Source organism: Bos javanicus, chromosome 8, assembly GCF_032452875.1.
Source record: "Bos javanicus breed banteng chromosome 8, ARS-OSU_banteng_1.0, whole genome shotgun sequence".
In the NCBI taxonomy this organism is placed as follows: Eukaryota; Metazoa; Chordata; class Mammalia; order Artiodactyla; family Bovidae; genus Bos; species Bos javanicus.
The window spans coordinates 106,850,512-106,876,846 of NC_083875.1; the positions used below are offsets into that span (position 1 = coordinate 106,850,512).

The 26,335-nt window shown below is 43.8% G+C and overlaps 1 protein-coding gene across 5 annotated transcripts in view; it reads right to left on the bottom strand.

Annotated features, from left to right (window-relative positions):
* Window positions 1-26,335, bottom strand: part of ASTN2 (astrotactin 2) — a 1,056,817-nt gene that overhangs the window by 582,520 nt on the left and 447,962 nt on the right. For all 5 annotated transcript variants that reach the window (XM_061426655.1, XM_061426656.1, XM_061426657.1 and 2 more), the window contains one exon: window positions 9,993-10,160. In XM_061426655.1, coding sequence (XP_061282639.1) covers window positions 9,993-10,160 — 168 coding nt within the window. The remainder of the gene's footprint in view (window positions 1-9,992; window positions 10,161-26,335) is intronic.

The window sequence follows — 26,335 nt, forward strand, 5'->3', positions numbered from 1 at the left end:
ATGACGATCAGTACTTGGATTCCAGGACTTGGTTCAGCCTTATAGGACCCACACACAGAAGGAGGGCTTCATTGAAGGGAAGGTAAGCCACTTTTGACAGATCTGAGATCTGAATAGGCACAGGGCTTGGGGGTTTAGTTTTTCCATGACTTCTCCCACATTCTCATTCTTGGTGGAAGCCAAAGAAGAGAACACCCAGCTGTTCCCTTGAACAGTTAGATGTTCCATAAAACAACTGGACAGGTAGAGGAAGCTTCCCTTTTTCAGTGGCCAATGTAGTCTTACTAAATTCCCTGGTCCTTCTCAGAATCTTCAGATCCTCCTCCTTCCGTGAGTTCTCTCCACCCCACCTTCCAAACCCCATCTCCTCCCTCTCCCCCAGTTCTCTTCTTCCACCTCACGTACAGCACATTCTACAGATGCCAGTAGTTATGCTGCTCTCTGGTTTTGGGGAATTATTCTAGACTTACTTCCCCTTTTTCTCCATCATCAAGATTCCTCTGCTAAAGCACCTTTTACTCATACTTCCTACTGACTCTACAAGGCTCAGCTAAAAGGTCATCTTCTCCATGATGGATCTCCTGAAATCCCCATCTAGAATACATTTCTCCATTTATTCCAGGCATGAGATACTCTATAAATGGTTGTTCTTGATTTATTCCACATTGTGTCTTTTATAATAGCTGTAGAGGAGCCTATTATTTTTATCCCTGTGAAAATGTGAAATCCATGAAGGCAGGAACATTGTCCAATTTGTCCATGATTTCCCATGGCACTTAACACGCAAGACTTATGAGTTGTGGAATTAAGAAAATCTTGCTTGAATGAATTTAACAAATTGAAATAAATTTTACATAGTGGGTTTGAGTCAAGCCCCATGAAAATATATTCAGGGGACTTACACTCCTATTTCCACTCCTTACCTGTAGATAGTCCCATCTGTTTATGTCTGGAGTGATTTGTGAGAGCAAGGTGGTCTGCTGGACAGTGAGCTGGGAAGAATTCGGGCATAAATGATACAGTGGTAAGCTTAAAGGAGTTTAGATTTTAACATCTTAGAGAAGCGTCCAAATAATAACTCATGTTTTAATCAAGATTTTAGGTAGAGGACAAGGCTTCCTTTTTCAAAGGCCAAAAGAGAACTTTAGTGATACTGCAGAAGTCATCATTCTATGGAGAGATCAGAGGTAATTAAGTAAATAGAGTTTTGAAAAGTAGATACTTAAAGGGCAAAAAGAAATTTTCAGGTAGAGAAAGGAATCTTCAGAACTTTAGTCCGAAGGTAAAACTTTGCATGGGGTGTTGGGGTGGGGCTATTAAGAGTATGAGCAGAGAGGAGAATGCAGAGAGGCAATGTTCTTGGGGATGCCTGTGGCTGAATGGAGGGTGAGAGCCTCTTCAGGAGTCCACAGCCTCTGGATCTAACACCTGATGATCTCAGATGGAGCTGATTTAATAATAATTGAAACAAAGCACACAATAAATGTAGCGCACTTGAGTCATCCCCAAACCATTCCTCTCCCTCCATGGAAACTGTCTTCCAGGAAATCAGTCCCTGGTGCCCAAAAGGTGGGGACCGCTGCAGCTGGTCTGGCTACTGGACAGTTCCAGGAGACCCAATTTCTCTAGTGCTGTAAAATACTTAATTTGAGTTTATATGTAAGTGGATATGGAAGAAGAAGTTGAAAATTGGTGAATAAAAATTTTTGAAGGAGCATGGGGGTCAGACATTTTCTTCCTCCCCCGCTTCATCCTTTCTTTATTTTTTATGAACAAATTATCTGCCAGCATAATGCTGAGTTTTAAAGATACACAGAAAAGCAAGATGCACGCTTTGAATTCCCCTGTATAAGCTGTGCTATGCTTAGTCTCTCAGTTGTGTCTGACTCTTTACGACCCATGGACTGTAGCCCGCCAGGCTCCTCTATTCATGGAGATTCTCCAGGCCAGAATACTGGAGTGGGTTGCCATGCCCTCCTCCAGGGGATCTTCCCAACCCAGGGATTGAACCCAGATCTCCTGCATTACAGGCATATTTTTTACTGTCTGAGCCACTAGGGAAGCCCAAGAATACTGGAGTGGGTAGCTTATAACCCTTCTCCAGGGGAACTTCCCAACCCAGGAATCAAACCAGGGTCTCCAGCATTGAAGGCAGATTCTTTACCAGCTGAGCTACCAGAGAAGCCCTTGAATCCCCCTACTCAGCCCCTACAAAAGCTTACAGTCTGGTGATAGGTCCAGATAAGGAAAGAACAATGATTCTGCCCAGGGACAAGGACTATGACTTAGGGACTACGGAGGCTATGAGAGCAGAGCAGAGGACCCCTCAATGTGGTCACAGCTAGGGGTGGTGATGCAGGAATGCCTCTGGGAGGAAGGGTGTTTGGGCTGCATGAAATGGAAATGAAAAGCATCCCTGGTCTCCAGTAAAAGGAAGAGAAACACATTTAAAGGGGGAGGAAACAGCCTTTGAAGGGGATGCAGGCATGAGAAGGTATGATGCCTGCAAGAAACTATGGGTATCGATGTACCTGGACACTGTGCTAGGTGACAAATAGCGGGAGAGATGAAGTGAAAACAGTGAGCTTGTGAATGTCAATACAGGCCAGAACAGAGATATCTGAGTTGAAGGTAATTCTTTCTAGAGCTGTGGCTATCCTTTTATACACTAATTATTATCCTGGGCATATCTTCTCGTTTCCAACTTCCAGTCTAATGAAATAAAGAAAGAAAGAAATGCAAATGTGTTTTGGTCAAGATTAATGAATTAACAGATATGTCTCCCCGGGCCTCTTGGTATTTGCTTAGAACTCAAGAGGACTATTTGGGAGAAAAAGTGTTTAGAGCTCTAGAGCTTTGCTGTAGCTATGGTAGTCCTTGGATCAGAAGCATCAGCAGGAGCTGGCAGCCTTTGAGAGATGTAGAATGTAAGATTTCCTCTAGACCTGCTGAGGGCTGGAGAAGCATTGGGTAGGAACTGAGTATCCTGAGCTTGAATCCTGGCTCTGCCTCCTGCTGGCTGCGTGACTTTGGTCCTTTCTCACCTTTCTTCTCTGCACATCAGTATCATCAGTGACAAAGTTAAGGTTAACCCAGTGGATTCCTGTGACATTCTCAGCTCTAAGGGGTGAATGTACATGTGTGGGTGTTATTCTTGGGAATACTGGTGGGAAAGTTGATCATTTTCAAACTGACTAACACACACTTGCTTCCTGGATGATCCACTCTTTGGAATTATGTCTTTAAGCCTGTAGATAGTGAAAAAGATCCTCAGAAATCATGGGCTTGTACCTGAAGGCAGATCAACTGGAAAATCAGAAGGTCAGACCATAAGGCACTCACCACTCTGTCTAGCTGAGGCTTCATAGAAGGAGAAAAGAAGTGGATCCTTTCCGTTCCCTCCTACCTCCCATCTTGTCTACTTTTTAAGGAAAGAAAAAAGAGGCAGAATCTACATCCAGCTCCAGAAGCACATAATTCCATAGGGTTTTCCGGGTTGTTGCATGAGCATAATCAAGTGTGTGGGTGTGTGTGTGCACACGTGTGTGCTGTGGGTACAGGGAGCCTGCTTAGGGTGACAATGCCTTCAAGTATAAATGTTTTAATTAAGAGAAAGAAGATCTAGCTGTCTGATCCAATGGTATACTAGAGCTGCATTTCATTTTCTAAATAGCTTCCTCAGTAGGTCTATGTAAAGGCTGCAAAAATACATCTGAACAGGCTTCCAACTAAAAGATAAGGATGGAATGATGGCTAGCTAGCCAAATCCTTGCCTTACTCGGCAGAGACCGGGGGCTAGCCTGGAGAAGCCCTTTCCTTACTCCCAAACTGCTGCCCATTGGAGAAGTGCTTGAGAATCTGGGTTGAGAAAGTGCACTCCTGACCTGGGCTATTGAGACCCCTTACTCTACAGCATCAGTGCAGTGAGATTTCCAGGCAAGACAGTCAGCATCTTGTTAATGGAGAGAGGGGTGAAACTGCAGAGAAAAGATGCCAGTATAAGTTTTAGGTTATACTAAGTCCTTCCCATAGGACTGGGAAGAAGGAGAACGAGCTTCATTGCTAACTCGCTCTGTGATCTTGGCAAATCGCCTCTCTAACTCCTAGTTCCCTGTTTGTGGACATTAATAACTATTATTGGGCAGCAATTACGAATAAGATGTCCACTTACTAACCACTGACTGTAAATAATGTACTGTATTCCAAGTTAACACTATCTATATGCAGTTGACTCACAAATTTCTACCTCCAGCTAAGAACCTATTCTTTGAATAAGATTTTTGGATCCCAATGCTTATTTTTCATGTTTTACCTGGGAAGCATTCTCCCTGTAGACACATGAAGGCGATTGTCACAAGAGGAACAAGTGGGCTAATATCTCCACATGTCTGCAGGAGCCTTAGATATGCTAGAAGGCCAAGGAGTACCTGTGGTTATGACCAGCCTTCCCCTTGGGGAAAACGCTCTTGACCAGTACAACACGTCACCATGAGGTTTAGAAGTGGGTTTTCCACCATACTCTTCAGAGGGCCACCTTACTTCTACATGTTGGGGTTTGATACTGTTGCCTCCCTCCACTATTAATGGTCCGCCCTCAGTGAAAAGCGCTGGTGAAGCTCTGTGCACATCACTTTACAGCATCTGAGTTTGCAAGGTGGGAGGAGGAGTGCAAGTTGACTTGAGAAGCTCTTTTTTACAATTAGCTCAATCTTAGCCCCACAAAGCAGGTACTGCATCATTATCCCCATTTTACAGATGAGGACACTAAATTTATAGAGGCTGAAATGATTTGCCCAAGATATGAGGTAAGTGATAGAAACAGGGTTTGAATCCAGGTGTTCTGTTTTTCTGACATCAATAATTGTAGCCTCGGGAATTTCCTGGTGATCCAGTGGCTAAGACTCCACACTCCCAAAGCAGGGAGCCAAGGTTCGATCCCTGGTCAGAAAACTAGAGCTCACATGCTGCAACTGAGATCTGGTGTGTCCAAATAAATAAATAACAAATATCTATAAAAGGAGAGTTTGTCAAAACTCATAAAACCATACAACACAAGACTGAAGATTAATGTCCCCAAATAAAATATTTTTATATATACATAAAAATATGTATATATATATATACATAATACACATATATGTATTATACACACAATTTAGAAGTATAGGAAGTGCAAGGAAAGAACGTGGACTGTGACCACAAAATCTGTCCGTACCACAGATATACGGTACAACGTGAAGATGGGGAAGAGATAAGACTGAATATCCAAAGTGTTGCAACTAAGATCCAGCACAGCCAAATAAACAAAATTTTTTTAAGTACAATTTAAAAAAAAAAAGAATAACAGCACCCTTGAATACCCTCTAAGCTGATTTGCCACACGGCAGCCAGAGTGGTCCTGTTACCGTGTAGGTCAAGCTGCTTCTGTGCTCAGAATCCTCCAATGGATTTCACCTCACTCAGAGTAACATCTGAACTCCTCATCCTCCTATACAAGGCCCTGCAACCTCCTCTCATCATCCATGCCCTCTCCCCACCACCAGCCTTCTGCTTTTCCGGTTTGCTTGCTAACTCCTCTCCCCGCTCCCCTCCAACCCCACTGGTCTTTCTGCGAGTGCTGACCCTATGGCATGCTCCTGTGCCTGCTGCAGAGGCACTGCCCGTGCATTCCCTCAGCCTAGAATGCTTTCCCCAGAGAGAAGCATGGCTTTTACCATCACCAGCTTAAGGTGTTTTAAAGTGCCTGTTCTTTAGCAAAGGTTACCGCCTTGGAGAAGCTGTCCCTGGCCACTGTCTCTGTCATGACAGCTCCACACCTGCTCCAGGGGGCACCCCCAAGCTTTGTGCCCTCATCCGGCATTTCTCACCCTCTGGCAGCATCTGCCTTACCCCATTTGTCTACTATAGCCCAGTCCAACAAAACACTCTGCAATGATGCTACTGTTCCGTGTTCTCCAAGGGTACCACCAGTCACATTAGCTATGGAGCATATGAAACACAGCTAACACAATGGAGAAAGTGTTTAATTTCAGTGAACTTAAACTTAAATAGCACACGTGGCTAGTGGCTGCCTTCTCAGGCAATGCAGATTTAATCTCTCTGCAGAATAGAAGTGTAACTCAGTTGAGTTCAGTTCAGCCCCTCAGTCATGTCTGACTCTTTGCAACCCCATGAATCACAGCACACCAGGCCACCCTGTCCATTACCAACTCCTGGAGTTTACCTAAACTCATGTCCATCAAGTCGGTGATGCCATCCAGCCATCTCACCCTCTATGGTTCCCTTCTCCTCCTGCCCCCAGTCCCTCCCAGCATCAGGGTCTTTTCCAGTGAGTCAACTCTTCCCATGAGGTGGCCAAAGTATTGGAGTTTCAGCGTCAGCATCAGTCCTTGCAATGAACACCCAGGACTGATCTCCTTTAGGATGGACTGGTTGGATCTCCTTGCAGTCCAAGGGACTCTCAAGAATCTTCTCCAACACCACAGTTCAAAAGCATCAGTTCTTTGGTGCTCAGCTTTCTTTACAGTCCAACTCTCACATCCATACATGAACAATGGAAAAACCATAGCCTTAACTAGACAGACCTTTGTTGGCAAAGTAATATCTCTGCTTTTTAATATGCTGTCTAGGTTGGTCATAACTATCCTTCCAAGGAATAAGCGTCTTTTAATTTCATGGCTGCAATCACCATCTGCAGTAATTTTGGAGCTCAAAAAAAATAAAATCTGACACTGTTTCCACTGTTTCCCCATCTATTTCCCATTAAGTGATGGGACCAGATGCCATGATCTTCGTTTTCTGAATGTTGAGCTTTAAGCCAAATTTTCACTCTCCTCTTTCACTTTCATCAAGAGGCTTTTAAGTTCCTCTTCATTTTCTCCCATAAGAGTGGTGTCATCTGCATATCTCAGGTTATTGATATTTCTCCCGGCAATCTTGATTCCAGCTTGTGCTTCTTCCAGCCCAGCGTTTCTCATGATATACTCTGTGTATAAGTTAAATACGCAGGGTGACAATATACAGTCTTGATGTACTCCTTTTCCTATTTGGAACCAGTCTGTTGTTTCATGTCCAGTTCTAACTGTTGCTTCTTGACCTGCATACAAATTTCTCAAGAGGCAGATCAGGTGGTCTGGTATTCCCATCTCCTGAAGAATTTTCCACAGTTTATTGTGGTCCACACAGTCAAAGGCTTTGGCATAGTCAATAAAGCAGCAATAGATATTTATCGGATGTTGGCAATTTGATCTCTGATTCCCCTGCCTTTTCTAAAACCAGCTTGAACATCTAGAAGTTCACGGTTCACGTATTGCTGAAGCCTGGCTTGGAGAATTTTGAGCATTACTTTACTATCAAGTGAGATGAGTGCAATTATGCGATAGTTTGAGCATTCTTTGGCATTGCCTTTCTTTGGAATTGGAATGAAAACTGACCTTTTCCAGCCACTGCTGAGTTTTCCAAATTTGCTGGCATATTGAGTGTGGCACTTTCACAGCATCATCTTTCAGGATTTGAAATAGCTTAACTGGAATTCCATCACCTCCATTAGTTTTGTTCATAGGTATGCTTTCTAAGGCCCATTTGACTTCATATTCCAGGATGTCTGGGTCTAGCTGAGTGATCACACCATCATCATAATCTGGGTCATGAAGATGTTTTTTGTACAGTTCTTCTGTGTATTCTTGCCACCTTTTCTTAATATCTTTTGCTTCTGTTAGGTCCATACCATTTCTGTCCTTTATCGAGCCCATCTTTCATGAAATGTTCCCTTGGTATCTCTAATTTTCTTGAAGAGATCTCTAGTCTTTCCCATTCTGTTGTTTTCCTATATTTTGTTGCATTGATCACTGAGGAAGGCTTTCTTATCTCTCCTTGATATTCTTTGGAACTCTGCATTCAAATGGGAATATCTTTCCTTTTCTCCTTTGTTTTTGCTTCTATTCTTTTCACAGCTATTTGTAAGTCCTCCTCAGACAGCCATTTTGCTTTTTTGCATTTCTTTTCCATGGGGATGGTCTTGATCCCTGTCTGCTGTACAATGTCACAAACCTCCTTCCATAGTTCATCAGGCACTCTATCTATCAGATCTAGTCCCTTAAATCTATTTCTCACTTCCACTGTATAATCATAAGGGATTTGATTTAGGTCATACCTGAATGGTCTAGTGGTTTTCCCTACTTTCTTCAATTTAAGTCTGAATTTGGCCATAAGGATTTCATGATCCAAGCCACAGTCAGCTCCCGGTCTTGTTTTTGCTGACTGTATAGAGCTTCTCCATCTTTGGCTGCAAAGAATATAATCAATCTGATTTCAGTGTTGACCATCTGGTGATGTCCATGTGTAGAGTCTTCTCTTGTGTTGTTGGAAGAGGGTGTTTGCTATGATCAGTGTGTTCTCTTGGCAAAACTCTTTTAGCCTTTGCCCTGCTTCATTCCATATTCCAAGGCCAAATTTGCCTGTTACTCCAGGTGTTTCTTGACTTCCTACGTTTGCATTCCAGTCGCCTATAATGAAAAGGACATCTTTTTTGGGTGTTAGTTCTAAAAGGTCTTGTAGGTCTTCATAGAACCATTCAAGTTCAGCTTCTTCAGCGTTACTGGTTGGGGCATAGACTTGGATTACTGTGATATTGAATGGTTTGCCTTGGAAACGAACAGAGATCATTCTGTCATTTTTGAGATTGCACCCAAGTACTGCATTTCGAACTCTTGTTGACCATGATGGCCACTCCATTTCTTCTAAGGGATTCCTGCCCACAGTAGTAGATATAATGGTCATCTGAGTTAAATTCACCCATTCCAGTCCATTTTAGTTCACTGATTCCTAGAATGTCAACGTTCACTCTTGCCATCTCCTGTTTGACCACTTCCAATTTGCCTTGATTCATGGACCTGACATTCCAGGTTCCTATGCAATATTGCTCTTTACAGTATCGGACCTTGCTTCTATCACCAGTCACATCTACAACTGGGTATTTTTTTGCTTTGGCTCCATCCCTTCATTCTTTCTGGAGTTATTTCTCCACTGATCTCCAGTAGTATATTGGGTACCTACCGACCTGGGGAGTTCCCCTTTCAGTATCCTATCATTTTGCCTTTTCATACTGTTCATGGGGTTCTCAAGGCAAGAATACTGAAGTGGTTTGCCATTCCCTTCTCCAGTGGACTACATTTTTTGTTCACTGCTATGTCCCCAGTGCCTAGAAAACTGTCCAACTACTCAATATGTGTCAGTCAAAAGAATGAATAAAGGAATCTACTTGAAGTTCTCCATACATTATCTCATTTAATCCCAACAACAGAGTTGTGGGTTAGACAATATTTTCATGCTCTAGTATTCAGAGAGAGGAAGTGTCTTGCTAAAAAATGGCCAGTTAGCTTGGACCTGATAGCCAACATTTCCCCTTTTAAGGTAAAAAAAAAAAAAAAAAAGTTCTGGGGATCTAGTGTACAGAATAGTCAACAATACCGTTGTATCTTGAAAACTCCTGAGTGAGTAGATCTTAAATGTTATCACCATATACACACAAAGAAGGTAAGAATGTGAGGTGGTAGAGGCGTTAAGGAACCTTATTATGGTAATCATTTTGCCCTATATATATGGATTAAATCATCACATTTTATACGTAAAACTTAAACAACTTTATGTGCCAATTATATTTCAATAAAGATGAAAAAATGATAAAGAACACCCAGCAAGGAAGAGGTAGATAGGATCTGAGCTCAGGGCTGTCTGGTGACATGCAGACTCTTTGCTTTGCTGAAATTGGATTAGGCATTTTCTGTGGTCCTTTCTGAGATGCTGTGGTTTTACCAGAATCTGCTTCCCTGTCAGCCAATGACAGCACATAGTTTATCCACCAATGGGACTGATGGACACTTTGCATAAAGCCCCTCGTCAACGACTCAGAAGCCATGATTCTTCGGACGGAAGGAGTGCAGACCCTTTGCGCCCCATACCTTCTCCGCCCCCCAGCCCTGCCCATGGCTTACCAGTTTCTGGGTCGCAGAGCTGCTCACAGGCATCTGTGGTCCTCTGTCCGCAGAGGTCCCTCACCCACGGGGAGGTCGCATTGATCTGGTAATACAGAGACAGCTTGGCTGGGTTTAACCAGTCAGAGATGTCCAGGTAGCTCCCTTCACTCACCACAAAGCTGCTCCCTGTAGGGGGACAGAGAGAAAGACAGCTACTTTCTGCATGATTTTCAGACACAGGTGTCTTGCTGCCGATGTACAGGGCAGGAAAGGAGACAGGTACATACAGCCACTCCCCTCACCACAGGTCCTCTGTTGTCCCAGATCTACACACCTTCACAGAGCATTTACAGTGTGCAAGTTATGGTGTGAGTGACCGACAGAGACAGACAAGTCAGACATGAGAGACAGTTCTGCTGAGTGCTTGAGAGTCAGGCCCTCAAGACTGAGAGAGACCTGAGTTCAAATCCCAGATCCGCCATTACCAGCCCTAGACTCTGGGGAAGCCACTCACTCCCTCTGGGTCTTGGCCACATTGTCTGTAAATGGGAATACTAACAGAACCCACCCTGGTGTTGTGAAAATGAAATAAATTAACGTGGATAAAGTGCTTAGCCAGTGCCTGATTTGTCCTAGGAAAGAATGATTGAGTGCATTAAGTTCCCTGCATACAAACACGTTCTGTTCCCAGAGCACACTCGTAAGCCCAGTTTGTTCATAAGTCCAACAGGGTGAGCCTTGTACCCAGCTTTTACAGATGATGACATTCACGTGAACTAACTGATATGACTGGACATGTGAACGCACGTTCGCATCTTTGAAAGTTCGCAACTTGAAGGTTCGTTTGTTGAAGACTTACTGTATTAAAATTTAAAATACAAAAAGTTTTTGTTTCTGTCATCCATGCATCCCTCTTGAAACAGGTCACTAATAGTCCACAGGGGATAAGCAGATGACATCCATGGGAAATACTGGCTGAGTGTAAGGGAAATGGCACGGTGGCCCCCTGGCTTAGGTTGTCTTATTTTATTGTATGAGGGATAGAGAACGAGGGTGAGAGAGAAAAGGATGATTCAAAAGATCTGTAGCACCTCCAAAACAAAAAGCACCACCCATGCAATGGAAAATGCCTTAATGCTGGGAAACAATAAGGAAAGGTGGAGCTTGGGGTGAGCTGGGTGCTGCGGGCTCTATTCACAGGAGCACCGGCATCCCAGCTCCAGCCAGCTCAGGTCAAATGTGTCCAAAGGTAAGTGGTGCTAGGTTTTCATGAGAAGAGGCAGAAAATTCAGATTTTTGCTGTGATCAACCAGTTTGAAAATGATGGTTGAAATTTGTTCTTTAAAGCTTATGTAGGCCAAACAAAAGACTCTAACTTGGCAATCTAGGCTCCAAAATTGCTCCTTTTTAACATGCATATACACAGACACATATATACAGACAGCCATATGTGGATTAACACACACATATACACACGCATATGTGTGTGTGCATGCTCAATTGCTCAGTCGTGTTTGACTCTTTGGAACCCTATGGGCTGTAGCCCTCCAGGCTCCTCTGTCCATGGGATTCTCCAGACAAGAATACTGGAATGGGTTGCCATTTCCTTCTCCAGGGGATCTTCCCAAATCAGGGACTGAATGCACGTCTCTTGCATCTCCTGCACTGGCAGGCAGCTTCTTCATCACTAGCACCACCTGGGAAACCCACATACACGTGAACTACATGCAGATTTCCTTTGGGGTCCTGTAACAGAAGTCCACTGAAGGTGATGGCACATTAGTCATACCCAGTGAGAGTATATATGTAGCAATACAGTGAAAGTGGAATTTCATGGGGGGAAAGAGGGATAAAAATAGTTCAAATAGGATCACAATTAGGCTTCACAAAGCTGGACACAGAACCACAAAGGGGTTCTAGATTTATGGCAGACCTAGAGACCTCAGCAGGAGGAGATTTTAAATTGTTTCAAAATTAGCATGACTCAGCTTCTCTCCCTGCATTGCCTTCTCTCTATATCACTGTCAAGTGAAAAAAAAATCTTTCATGAATGCAACTTAAATTTTCCAAAGAAGGACTCAGTTAATAGACATCCTGCGGATTTGGCAGCACCCTGTCAGGTCACATCAGACCCTGCCAGCTAACCAATGGTCAGGCTCATCTTGGCTCTGGTACCCAGCTGTGGGCCAATGAAGTGAGCAGAGAGCGAGGACCACTTCAGATACTACTTGGCTGCCAGGAGCTAAGATACTCTGAAAAGGACGCAAGCATGGCAGGCAATGTTATCTTCTCTAATTCACACATGCGGTATGATTTATATCATCATATAGAAAGAGTTTCTAAATAAAAGCACAGTGGACAACATGGTTTTGGTGAGAATGAAGTGGACTCTGTGTGAAAAGCATAAGGAGTAGATGGCATCAGGCTCAGAGACAAGGGAATGACCACATTTGAAGTTAGCCTTCAAATCCTTGGCAGCTAAAGGGAATAAAAAAAAAATAAAGAAGAACAAGAAGAAGAAGTCTGCTGGATTCCATATTTCAAATTTTCTGGCAAGGGATGATATGCAAATCTATCTACAAAGCCATACTTTCCCCTCTGGAACTAAGCCCAAGCAGAAACATGTCACACGAATCCATGTGCAAGGCGCCGAACGTCAGCATCAACTACAGATTTTTCTTTTGAAAAGCACAGTCATGCTGTTTAAATGGATAAATCTTGTATTTATTCTCACTAAAGACTGAGGGATGGATATTGAATTATGTCCCAGGGCTGAGTTTGGCTAATCCCACTAGTTTAGGGAAGTGACACAGCACGGGGATGAAGAGAACAGAGCTGGCAAGACAGGTATTGAGATCTTCAGTCCGCTACCTACTGGCTCTGTAAGCTTGGACAAGAAAACACATCTCCGTCAAAGCCTGAGAAAGAGGTAGATATTGACTTTCCTTTCACAGGGTTAAAAAAAAAAAAAAAAGATAAAGATTAAATGAGACAATGCATTTGTCTCGGGTCAGGTTCACCAGAAATCAGACTCAAAGTCAGACAGTGGGATGCAGGAGGTTTTGGGGGGTGTTCTCTTGTAGGGACATGAGCAAAGTGGGATGGGGCAGAGGGAGAAGGGGGATTGCATGCAGTTACAGCCGAGGCCATGGGAAGCACTGGAGCAGAGATGGTCCTTTAGACTTGTAATCCAAATCAAGACAAAGGTGTTAGGTCTTTGTATCTCCAACACTAACCATCATAGAGGCAGAGACATCCCTGGGAAGGGATCAAAGTTCCGGTGAAATAGTCCATTTCAATGGAGGGCATTTCTTCAAGAAAAACTCAGAGTGTTCAACCGTCAACATTTCAGGCAGCTGGAGGAATGAGTGCCCGTGTTCTAATAAGAGATTTGGAAGCAGTGTCACAACATCCACTACAGTATGTGAAGTCCCTGGCACATGGCGAAATCTCAACTTGCTGGAGCTATTTTGACTACTATTTAAATTTCTTCTGATCTTGGAAGCTCTGAAGGCAATAGTGATTAACAGATCTTTTCAAATATGAGAAACATGATTCTCTTCGGAAGTGACTCACCCAAAAGCAAGTTGTCCTCAATGTCTTTAAAAAAGATAATATGTTGGTTTTAATGACAGAAGGGAGTTACTATCCTTTGAACATACTATTGGGTCCAGATCCTGGGATGAACATTCACTTAATCCTTACAAGAGCCTGGCAGAATAAGTATGGCCACCTTTTACAGATAGACAACATAAGGTTCAGAGAGACAGATTGATTTAGTCAAATTTGCACAACTAGTAAGTGGCCAAAGTAGAAGCTTAACCCAAGTTTTTCAGTATCCAAAGCTAGGACATGCCCATTACCCCGGATTATCTCGAATCGAGGCTGTGGTTGGGTATGAGGCAGAGTTGCCTTCCTTGGTCCTTCTACTCCCCTTTGGGTAGTCTGTACCTCCCCCTTCAGCATGTCCCTATCGTGGTGAAGGGCTTCCTCTTTCTCTGACACACTGTGACCTCCTGCAGGAAAGAAATCACGACTCATTCATCAGTCCTTATCAATCCAGCCCCCAGTAAAAGATATGGCACATACTAGGAGTTTGGTGAGCATCTGTTGAATGAAATAATGAAATTAAAGTCCCATGCTTGACTAGAGGAAAGTGTAGCTCACTTTATGATGGAATTAGGAAGCAGATATGCTTCTGCCTTGATCCCGAAACTTATTTATTTTTCTCATCCTGTGCGGCTTCTCAGGTGGCTCTAGTGGTAAAGAGCCCATCTTCTGATGCAGGAGACATAAGAGACTCAGGTTCGATCCCTGGGTTGGGAAGACCCCTTAGAGGAGGATATGGCAACCCGCCCCCACCCAGTATTCTTGCCTGGAGAATCCCATGGACAGAGGAGTCTGGTGGGCTACAGACCATAGTGTTGTACAGAGTCAGACATGAATGTAGCAACTTAGCATGCACGTATGCATGCACGCATGGGAGTCAGAATGCAAGACTAGCCCTTCAGAGTCTCCCTAATTGCAAACCAAAACTTGAAATCTGCCATCATGGCTTCTGAGCTCTTGTTCACCCAGAGAACTGAACTTCTGCTGTGGATGATGAAAGTAGAGATGCTAGAGGGACTCAGTATGAAGGGGCAAGGATATGCACCAGAGAGCAGCCACCCAGAGAGTGAGAGAAAGTGACTGAGAAGTCTAATCAAGGTGTAAACCATGTCCATTCATCCAACACTCATTAAACCGCTCTGAGTAAGAAATAGACATAAAGATTCAAAGACAGACTGACTCCAGCAATAAAACTGTGGAATAACAAGGGAGATCAAATGTATGCAGTGGGTGCTCAGTGGCTCAGTCGTGTCTGACTCTTTGTGACCCCATGGACTGTAGCCTGCCAGGCTCTGCTGTCCATGGGATTCTCCAAGCAATAAAACTGTGGAATAACAAGGGAGATCAAATGTATGCAGTGGGTGCTCAGTGGCTCAGTCGTGTCTGACTCTTTGTGACCCCATGGACTGTAGCCTGCCAGGCTCTGCTGTCCATGGGATTCTCCAAGCAAGGGAGTAGGTAGCCATCCCTTTCTCCAGGGGATCTTCCCAAATCAGGGATTAAATCCGGGTCTCCTTCATTGCAGGTGGATTCTTTACCATCTGAGCCACCAGGGAAGCCCAATGTATGCAGAGGTAGATACAATACATCCTCCATAAGGAGACCCCGGTTTGATTGCTGGGTCAGAAAGACCCGTTGGAGAAGGGATAGGTTACCCACTCCAGTATTCTTGGGCTTCCCTTGTGGCTCAGCTGGTAAAGAATCTGCCTCCAATGTGGGAGATCTGGGTTTGATCCCTGGAGAAGGGAAAGGCTACCCACTCCAGTTTTCTGGCCTGGATAATTCCATGGACTATATAGTCCATGGGGTTGCAAAGAGTTGGACACGACTGAGTGACTATCACTTTCATTTCCCACAAAAACATCTATATCTGTTTCATTGACTACACTAAAGCCTTTGACTGTGTGAATCACAACAAACTGTAGAAAATTCTTCAAGAGATGGGAATACCAGACCACCTTACCTGCCTCTTGAAAAATCTCTATGCAGGTCAAGAAGCAACAGTTAGAACTGGACATGAAACAATGGCCTGGTTCACAATTGGAAAAGGAGTACATCAAGGCTGTATATTGTCACCCTGCTTATTTAACTTATATGCAGAGTACATCATGAGAAATGTCAGGCTGGATGAATCATAAACTAGAATCAAGGTTTCCAAGAGAAATATCAACAACTTCAGATATGCAGACGATACCAGCCTTATGGCAGAAAGTGAAGAGGAACTAAAAAGCCTGTTGATGAAGGTGAAACAGGAGAGTGAAAAAGTTGACTTAAAACTCAACATTCAAAAAATCTAACATCATGGGATCTTGTCCCATCACTTCATGGCAAGTAAATGGGGAAACAATGGAAACAGAGGTAGATTTTATTTTCTTGGGCTCAAAATCACCACGGATGGTGACTGAAATTAAAAGACACCTACTCCTTGGAAGCAAAGCTGTGACAAACCTAGACAGCATATTAAAAAGCAGAGACATCACTTTGCTGACAAAGTTCCATCTAGTCAAAACTATGGTTTTTCCAGTAGTCATGTATAGATGTGAGAGTTGGAACATAAAGAAGGCTGAGTGATGAAAAATTGATGCCTTTGAACTGTGGTGCTGGAGAAGACCCTTGAGAGTTCCTTGGCTTGCAAGGAGATCAAACCAGTAAACCCTAAAGGAAATCAACCCTGAATATGCATTGGAAGGACTGGTGTTGGAGCTGAATCTCTAATACTTTGGCCACTTGATGCAAAAAGCTGATCTACTGGAAAAGACCCTGATTCTGGGACAAATTGAGGGTAAGAGGAGAAAGGGGCAACAGAGGACAAGATGGTTGGATGGCATCACTGACTTAGTGGACATGATTTTAAGCAAACTCTGGGAGACAGAGAAGGACAGGGAAGCCTGGCGTGCTGTGGTCCATGGAGTTGCAAGAATCAGACATGACTTAGTGACTAAACACCAAAAGAGTGCTGTGAGAACTGCCTGAAAGTGATGAGCATGTACATATAAAGTGAAAGTGAAGTCGCTCAGTCATGTCCGACTCTTTGTGACCCCATGGACTGTAGCCTACCACACTCCTCCGTCCATGGGATTTTCCAGGCAAGGGTACTGGAGTGGGTTGACATTTCCTTCTCCAGAGGATCTTCCCAACCCAGGGATTGAAGCCGAGTCTCTCACATTGTAGGCAGATGCCTTACCGTCTGGGCCACCAGGGAAGTCAAGCAGATATAAGGCAAAGGTAAAGGGGGAATTGGAGAGGAATTCAAAGTGTAGCTTAAAGACTACACTTCGAAGAAGTGCAATAAAGCTACACTTTTAAGAATGCAATAGAGATCAACAAACTAGACAAAAGTTGAGGTGGAATTTGCTTCTGAAGACTTGTGTTCAGATCCAGCTCAATGCCTCTTAATCTCTTTAATAATTACAAAGTAGCTGACTCAACTAACGGCTGTATATGCTGTCAAAGATTCATTCACTCATACCTTTGTCCATTTAACAAATAAAGCACCTATTAAGTGTTATTTCCTATCCTTATGCTCTGGATGACCAAAATATGGTGTCCGCCCATGAGAACTTACTGTCCAGGAAGGAAGAGAGGAAGTTCAAGGTGGCAAATCTTATGACAAACTATGTCTTTCAATCCTCCTTTTCTTATCTTCCCATCTAGATTGAGAATTTCTTGAAGACCACGCCTTATATAACTATAGTCACCAGAGTGCTTACAGTGTGGTGGACGTTCTGAAGGTGTGTGTGTGTGTTGGTTGTTAGGGTGTGTGTGTGTAGAATGAGGGTGGGCGAATGGAAAGAGTCATAAGTCACAGAGGAGCAAGCAATTCTCCCTGGGTAAATTCTAGCAGTACTTCGAGAATAAGTCCATAGGAAAGGAATAAAAACACCTTTCTCCAGGTGTTTCATACACCTTTAGCTTTCCAATGGACCCCTACTTTATTTTCTTGACTTAGGATCAAAAATATCCCTGTTTGGATGCTCTGAGATTCTTCTTCATGCTCACATCAATTTCCTCAGAGAGCAATGACTCTGAAATGAATCTCTTCCAAAATCTCAACTTCAAAATGTCATGTTTCCTTATTTTTAAATATATACATATTTTTCTCCCCCTGGCTGTAGGAATATACATCATCTAATTAGCCAAATGGATTTTCAGTTCAGCCCAATCGTTTCCTTATCTCGCATCTGAAGCTCAGCATTGCTCAGAGGACTGCACGGGCATGGAGGTCCTTATTAACTCTGATCTTCAATTACATTGATTATAAGCCTGCTCCTGTAATTGTGCAGCATAGATCAGGGGTGAGCCGGGGAGCTCGGGACACTCCGTGGTAGAGTCGGGAAAGCCAGAGGCACATCAGCCCCCAAAGACATAGAAAGCTATGGATGAGAACTAAAAATACCCCGGAAGGAGGTGTCACCAGACAGAACCGCCTGGGGAGCCAAACAGCAGTGCAAACCCCTTTTGTGACACCTCCCATCATGACACAGACCTTCGAAAACCGTGGAGAGAAGATTTGAAAAGAAGGCTCTGGTCATGGTGGACAATGAGGAGCCAAAGAGGGAAGGACTGCATGGCTGAAAGATGGTCTTCACGAATGAAGCTCAGGGAACTCTTTTAGCCTGAAGTGTTCAGCTCTCCCTTCCGTCCCCTCTTTCTTTGGGTGTCATACAATCACAGGTTTCCTTCTCTCTGTTACATCATGTAACTCCACGATGACCCCATCTGACTTGGACCTGGGGGGACTGTCTTTCCAGGCACAGGAGGGAAGATAAATTATGGGGGAGCAGAAATGAGGAGCCCGTCTCACCTTCAGCCCCACAAGATCCCTGAAAAATGCACTCCGTCCTACCTCACCCCTGACGCCCCATCCACAGAGCCCCAAGCCAGGCCTGAATGCATTCTGCCACCAGCCTTGGACTGAACACTACTTAAGGGGTGATCACTCTGTAGACGTGAGGTTAAAGACAACAGCTCAAGGGTTTGTGAGAGTGAGCAGAGACCACGTGGTAGCTGGGGGTACTCAGTCTTGGGGAGACAGCAACAGCTCCTCTAGGGTCATGGGGTAGGAGGGTGGAGGTGGTTCTTGTACAGTCATCTCTGAAAAGGGAATCTGCCACAAACTTCAGTGCCTAACCTGAACTTCTCCTGGCCACTCTTGTTCTTTCTGTCATTCTGTTCTCTTCTCCTTGGATCAACTTCAACCTGTTTCTCTGGAATGTCTCTACCTGTCATGGGTTGACTTGAGTCCACCCTGAAATTCCTTAGTTGAAGTTCTAATGTCTAGTGCCTCAGAATGCGACTGTACTTGATGACACGACCTTTTAAGTTTTTTTTTTTTAATTATTATTATTATTGTGGAAAAAGTCACATAAAACATACTATTTTAACCATACTTAACTGGTCAGTTCAGGGGCACCAAGTATATTCACAGTATCATGCACCTCTCATCATCATCCATCTCCGAATTTCTCACCTTCCTAAACTCCCCAGTTTAGCTAATGTCCGCATACACCCCTTCTCACCCCACCCATGTCTGGGGCATCTATCAATGTACTTTCAGACCATGAATTTGACTATTCTAGGCACCTCACATTGTAGTTTAGTTGCTAAGTCGTGTCCAACTCTTTTGCGACCCCATGGACTATAGCCCACCAGGCTCCTCTGGCCATGGGGTTTCCCAGGCAAGAATACCAGAGTGAGTTGCCATTTCCTTCTCCAGGGGATCTTCCTGACCCAGGGGTCAACCCCGAGTCTCCTGCATTGGCAGGCAAATTCTTTACCACCGTCACCAGGGAAGTCAAGGTATCTCATATGGGTGGAATCAAATAGTATTTGTCTGTACTTCATGTCTATTGCAACCCACTCCAGTGTTCTTGCCTGGAGAATCCCAGGGACAGAGGAGCCTAGTGGCCTGCCATCTATGGGGACTCACAGAGTCGGACATGGCTGAAGCAACTTAGCAGCAGTAGCAGCAGCAGCATGTCTATTGTAATGACAGGATCTTTAAAGAGATAATTATGGTTAAAGGAAGTCATGAGGGTGAGCCTACATTCTATTAAAACTGCAGATGTCCTTCCAAGAAAAAGAGATTAGGATACAAACACCCACAGAAGGAAGACCATGTGAAGACCAGGGAGAAGACAGCCATCAGACAGCCATCGCCAAGCCCAGGAGAGAGGTCCTCAAAAGAAACTGACCTTGACAACACCTTGATCTCGGATGTTAGCCTCCAGAACCGTGAGGAAATAAATGTCTGTTGTTTCAGCCACATCACCTGTGGAACTCTCTTATGTCAGCCTGAGCAAACTGATGTATTACCTCTTTTTTGACAGCGACTTATCTTTTAAGCCTGGCATTTGCTCGATTTAATAACTTTTTATTTTGTGTCATGGGTCCCCATGGATCATTTCTCAGAATAAAATTTTCAAATATATAAAACATAATGCATAGTATTATAGAGGAAACCGATAACTGAAATACAGTTCTATCTGTGGGCCCCGTGGGGGTTCGTGGGGTCCAGGATACAAACCCTCATTTGAGCGAAGCTATTTTCATTCATTCCACAGGTGCCCAGTCCACTGCCTGACCTGGTTCCTAGCACTCCCAACATCACTGGACGGGAGAGGGAACAGCAGCTTGGTTGTGAAAGTGAAAAGTGAAAGTGAAAGTCACTCGGTCACATCCAACTCTTTGTGACCTCATGGACTATACAGTCCATGGAATTCTCTTGGCCAGAATACTGGAATGGGTAACCTTTCCCTTCTCCAGGGGATCTTTTCAACCCAGGGATCGAACCCTGGTTTCCCGCATTGCAGGCGGATTCTTTACCAGCTGAGCCACAATGGAAGCCCACTATACATAAAATAGGTAAGCAATAGTGACCTACTATATAGCAGGGAACTGTACGCAACATCTTTTCATGTGTGCATGCTAAGTTGCTTCAGTTGTGCCTGACTCTTTGAGACCCTATGGACTATAGCCCTCCAGGCTCCTTTGTTCGTGGGATTCTCCAGGTAAGAATACTGGAGTGGGTTGTCATGCCCTCCTCTAGGGACCTTCCTGATCCAGGGATCTCTTATGTCTCCTGCATTGGCAGGCAGGTTCTTTACCACTAGCACCACCAGGGATGGCTTCCCTGGTGGCTCAGACAGTAAAGAATCTGCCTGCAATGCGGGACACCTAGGTTCAATCCCTGGGTTGGGAAGATTCCCTGGAGGAGGGCATGGTCACCCACTCCAGTGTTCTTGCCTGGAGAATTCCCATGGACAGAGGAGCCTGGTGAGCTACAGTCCATGGGGTCACAAAGAGTCAGACACGACTGAGCAACTAAATACGACACAGCACAGTACCACCTGGGAAGCCCCATTATCTTGCAATAACCTATAATGGAAAATAATCTGAAAAATAATACTAACTGTTCACTTTGCCATACACTTGAAACTAACACAACACTGCAAATTAACGAAGCTTCAATAAAAATTAAATTAAAAAAGAATAAAAGAGTAGATTCCATGGAAATAAGCTGTCATAAGCTAGAGATCCCTCAATGGGAAAATGAAATGTTAATATATTTGTGAAGCCCATGTCATATAAGAGACACTGAAGAATCCATCACTAGATGTCCCAGAAAAGGAAGCATGGATATAGACAGCCCACTGGTATTCTATGTTAGAAAAAGACATACTTCCAAATAAACTTGTTTCCAAGTGTTGCTCCCTCTCCCCATATAGAGGTCAGGCAATTGTGTTTCTACCACTTTCTGTCTTTCCCACCTCAAATTGTGATCAAAGTCTGGCTAAAACAGATTGCCACAGAATTCCACAGGCTTTTACATATGCCTGCTCTTGCTTCATAGCTGAGTTAGGGGTGTTTGAGTCTGAAAAAAAGAGGTTTGAAGTGTTGAAATCTCAAAAAATAATTTCTCTCCCCAGGGATATAACAATTTGGTATCAAGCTAGGCAGCAGGGAAAAATAACAAAGTCATAAAACGCTTCTCGTTTTAAGTAACTTAAAATTTTAAAGAATAATTGTGGAGATTAAAAGCAGCTATTTACTTTTAATTTAATAATTCAGTTGTTTTGTCTCCCTTTCTTTTTTAAAAAAAAAATGTCTTCATTAATTCATTGGGAATTTATGCATCAAACCCAATCTTGGTATCAGATTTCTTTTTGATCTAAGATCAGTGCTTCTTGAATGAACCTGATAGACAGTTGCTCAGAAAACTCAAAGATCCTTTAGCTCTGCTTTGCTAATACTGAAAAACTTTCTTCTCTGTCAGTTGCTCACATAAGACATGAACTTGGGTGGAAGGCAAAGGTCTGGATTTTGGAGTCAAACAAGCATGGATTACATCCTAGCCCAGGCATTCGACAACTGTGTGACCTTGGAAAAATCACTTAATCTTGGCAGGACTCCTCAATTTCCATATCTCTACAATAGGAATAGTTATTTCATGGAGCTTCTATGACTATTAAATAAAATATATTTGAATTGCCTAAGGACAGGACTGTGCCTGGCTAGGGCCTCTGCATTGCACTATTCCAGGGAATAAAACTTACACAGCAAAAATGCATTCTATGCGTAATTATATTAATACTTCTATCCATGTGTTCAGTCACTCAGTTGCGTCTGACTCTGTGCCCCCATGGACTGGAGTCTGCCAGACTCCTATGTCCATAGAATTTATTCAGGCAGGAATCCTGTCCTGAATATTCATTGGAAGGACTGATGCTGAAGCTGAAATTCCAATACTTTGGCCACTTGATGTGAAGAACTGATTCCTTAGAAAAGACCCTGATGCTGGGAAAGACTGAAGGCAGGAGGAGAAGGGGACAACAGAGGATGAGACGGTTGGATGGCATCACCAACTTGATGGACATGAGTTTGAGCAAGCTCTGGGAGTTGGTGATGGACAGGGAAGTGTGGCGTGCTGCAGTCCATGGGGTCGCAAAGAGCCAGACATGACTGAGCAACAGAACTGAACTGAAGAATCCTGTAGTGGGCTCCCATTTCCTACTCCAGGGGATCTTCCTGATTCAGGGATCAAACCCATGTCTCTTGCATCTCCTGCACTGGCAGATGGATTCTTTTCCAGTAGCACCACCCGGGAAGCCCTTGTCTATACATATACATTATCGTGTATTTCACATATACAACTGTATAATTGAGTGTGTCTATGTATATGTGCTTGCATATGTTTACATACACATAAACACAGATAATTCTGTGAAAAATTGTATCCTAAGTAGATGTTACTCCTGGAGTTGTGCAACATGGTAGTCTTGCCTGGGAAAGAGTCAGACAATAGATTTATTTTAAAAAAGGAAAACTTTCTTCCATCTACCCAAGGATGCTCATTTCCTCTGTGTGGATTCATGGCTTATCTCAATAGCACCTCCTCTGATTTTCTGATTCCTGGGGCAAGTTGGGTAGGGCAGGAACAAGCGCTACTACTTTAAGATATGTTGCAGGAACTCTGCTCAATAATTTGACCTATATGGGAAACAATATTTTTTTAAAAGAGTGGGTATATGTATGACGGATTCACTTTGTTGTCTAACAGAAACTAACACAACATTGTAAATCGACTGTGTGTGTGCTGCGTGCGTGCTCAGTCGCTTCAGTTGTGTCGAACTCTTTGTGACTCTATGGACTGTAGCCTGCCAAGCTCCTCTGTCCACGGGGTTCTCCACACAAGCATACTGGAGTGGACTGCCATGCCCTTCTCCAGGGAATCTTCCCGAGCCAGGATCAGGAACTAACTATACTCCAACAAAAAACTGTTCAAAAAAAGATGTGTTTCAGGAGTGAGGTAACAATGTAGAGGCTAGAGAAATGCCTGGCACGTTAGGTTCAAAAAATTTGTAATGAAAATACAAAATGTGTGGCTAAGACACGACTGACTGGATGAATTAACAGATGCATGATTTCCCCGTGTGATTTTCCAGATCCAGCAGTTTAACTATGTTCCGTGACCCATTTCCCCCTTCTTCTAGTCCACCCTTTTCATGAAACATGCTTCTTTTTGCCTTTCCTAAGGAAGCTGCACGAATGTCAGGGGCTGTTTGGCAAAGACGACTCACAACTGTGAGCACCAAGAATAACCGTATTAGCAATTCCTCCCAGATCTGTTTCATTACTACGCTGTGGGTTCGATGCCAGTCGACCAAATCAGGGCCAGGCACCTGCCTGCTTCTGAGTGTCTCTCTCACTGTCACTGCCGGCACGCGTGCACGCCTGTGTGTATGTGTTCCTTTCTTTCCAGATCGCTTACCCCACCTTCTCTTCTCTTTTGAATTCAGTGGGAAAACCACAGACCTTGGAATTGGCAAACCTAAATTCAAAAAGTGCCCTTCCCACTTATTCTTTGGATAACCTTGTGTGTTAGTTGCTCAGCCGTGTCCAACTCTGCAACCCCACGGACTGTGCCTGCCAGGCTCCACTGTCCATGGAATTCTCCAGGCAAGAATCCTGGAGTGGGTTGTCATTCCCTTTTCCAGGGGATCATCCCAACCCAGGGATGGAACCGGAGTCTCCTGCACAGCATGGCAGATTTTTTAACCATCTGAACCACCAGGGAAGCCCTTGAATAACCTTGGGATCTGATTAATATTCCGTTTCTCAGCTTCCTCATCTAAAAGAAGATGAATAATATTTACCCTGTAGCATTTGCAGGAATATCACGTGTGACCATGCGCGCGTTTTCAAATGGACATGTTCTTTATCACTGCTGCTGCTATTAATCTAATTGATCCTAGAAATAACTCTCGAGGGTAAATGTTACTTTTAGCCCCACTTTACAGACAAGGAAATTGAAACTGAAGGGTGTCAAAGGTACATGTTTTAAATTGCACAGCTAGGAAGCTGACTGATTTGATTCCAAATCAGAACTCATCCCATCTGTCTCTGGGTCTAGAGCTCTGGCTGTTAACACCAGGTTATCTTCTATTCCCCTCACTTCAGGGAAAACCAATCTGCACTACTAAGATGGAGACTGTGTGTGTGTGTGTGTGTGTGTGTGTGTGTGTGAGAGAGAGAGACAGAGTGTGTGAGTGTGTGTGTGTGCGCGTGTGAGTGAGATTTTGGCTTCTGTCAATATCCATCTCTGACTATTTCTCTAAGTACAGAGCTTCTCTTGGTAGCCGTCGAGACATAAATCAGACCATGCTGAGAGTGTGTATGTGCTAGCGAGAGAGAAATGGCAGAGGGAAGGTGACATAATATTGTAATTCAATACTTAATATCTCCAAAGACATGTAATACATCCTCTTGATATTTCCAGAATATATTTTCTGGAAACTGGACAATAATTCAAATTAATGCTAAGCCTAAATCTAATTGTTTTATGACGCTACAGAGCACTACATGGGGCAAGGCTTCCAAAAACCAGAGGTTCCAACAGTCATGTTGATGGAACAGGTTTCAGACTCTGGCACAGATGAGAACAGCTGCCTAAATATAGAATACTGGTACCTGGAGCAACATTACAGAGGAGGCTCGGCTTCGTTCCACGCTAGGCAAGCCTATTATGAATTCTGGGCAAGATAAGGAGAGAAAGGGTAAGATTTGTATTTGAGGACCAGATGAAGGTCTTGAGGTTCAAACGAGATAAAGGATGACTGAGATCTACTTTTCCGATAGATGTCATGTGAACCGTGAGTTCTTCCACTCTGTCCCCAGAAGGAGGGGGTTGGGATGCAGCTTCAGGGAGCCAGGTTCTGGAGTCAGACAGGACTAGTTGGAGCCCCAACCCTGCCAGCTGACGGACTTATGCCAGTTTGTGAGCCTCAGGGCTCCTCTTCTATCAGATGTGGACAACAATAACTACCACACCCTCCACACACCACACTGAGATGTCACAGTCAATGCAGAAAGCAAGCTGCTGAAGAATATATGGAATCTGATGTCAAGTTTGAAATGAACAAGCAGTAATTCAGCATGTGTGTGTGTGTGTGTGCATATGTGTATGTATGAATATTTGTCAGTATAGGAATAGTAAAAATTCTGGAAAGGTCTACATTGAAAGAGTTGTCAACCAAACAGATCAAGGCCAGGAATATGAATAAAGGCATATTTAACACTTACATCACTCACTCTTGTATTACTTTTCATACTAAGAGCACTGCTGCTGCTGCTGCTACAATTCCTATTGGTAATAGCAGTATATCAACAACTTCAGAAGACTTAGAGAAGAATAAACGTAATACAGTCAATCCTAAAGGAAATCAACCCTGAATATTCATTGGCAGGGCTGAGGCTGAAGCTGAAACACTAATACTTTGGCCACCTGATGTGAAGAGCCGACTCACTGGAAAAGACTGCAGGCTGGAGGAGAAGGGGACGACAGAGGATGAGATGCTTGGAGGGCATCACTGACTCAATGGACATGAGTTTGAGCAAACTCTGGGAGGTGGTGAAGGACAGGGAAGCCTGGCATGCTGCAGTCCATGGTGCCACAAAAAGCTGGACACAACGGAGCGACTGAACAACAACAAAATGCATATATTAATAATATTGACTCAGACACATAGTAGGTGGCCGAAACGTGCTTCCTAATTCCTTGTTTGTCATTGGTAACTAAGGAATGTGTTCTCCTTCCTTTGAACTAGGAGGGGCACCAGGTAAAGAAAGGCAGCAACTGACTAACTGGCTCTGCTCCTGCTTCCATGCATGACCTTAGCCCACCCACCTCTTTGCCTTTGCTCAGGTTGTTCCCATATCTTGGAGCATCCTCCTCACCTTACCTGTCCTCCCAG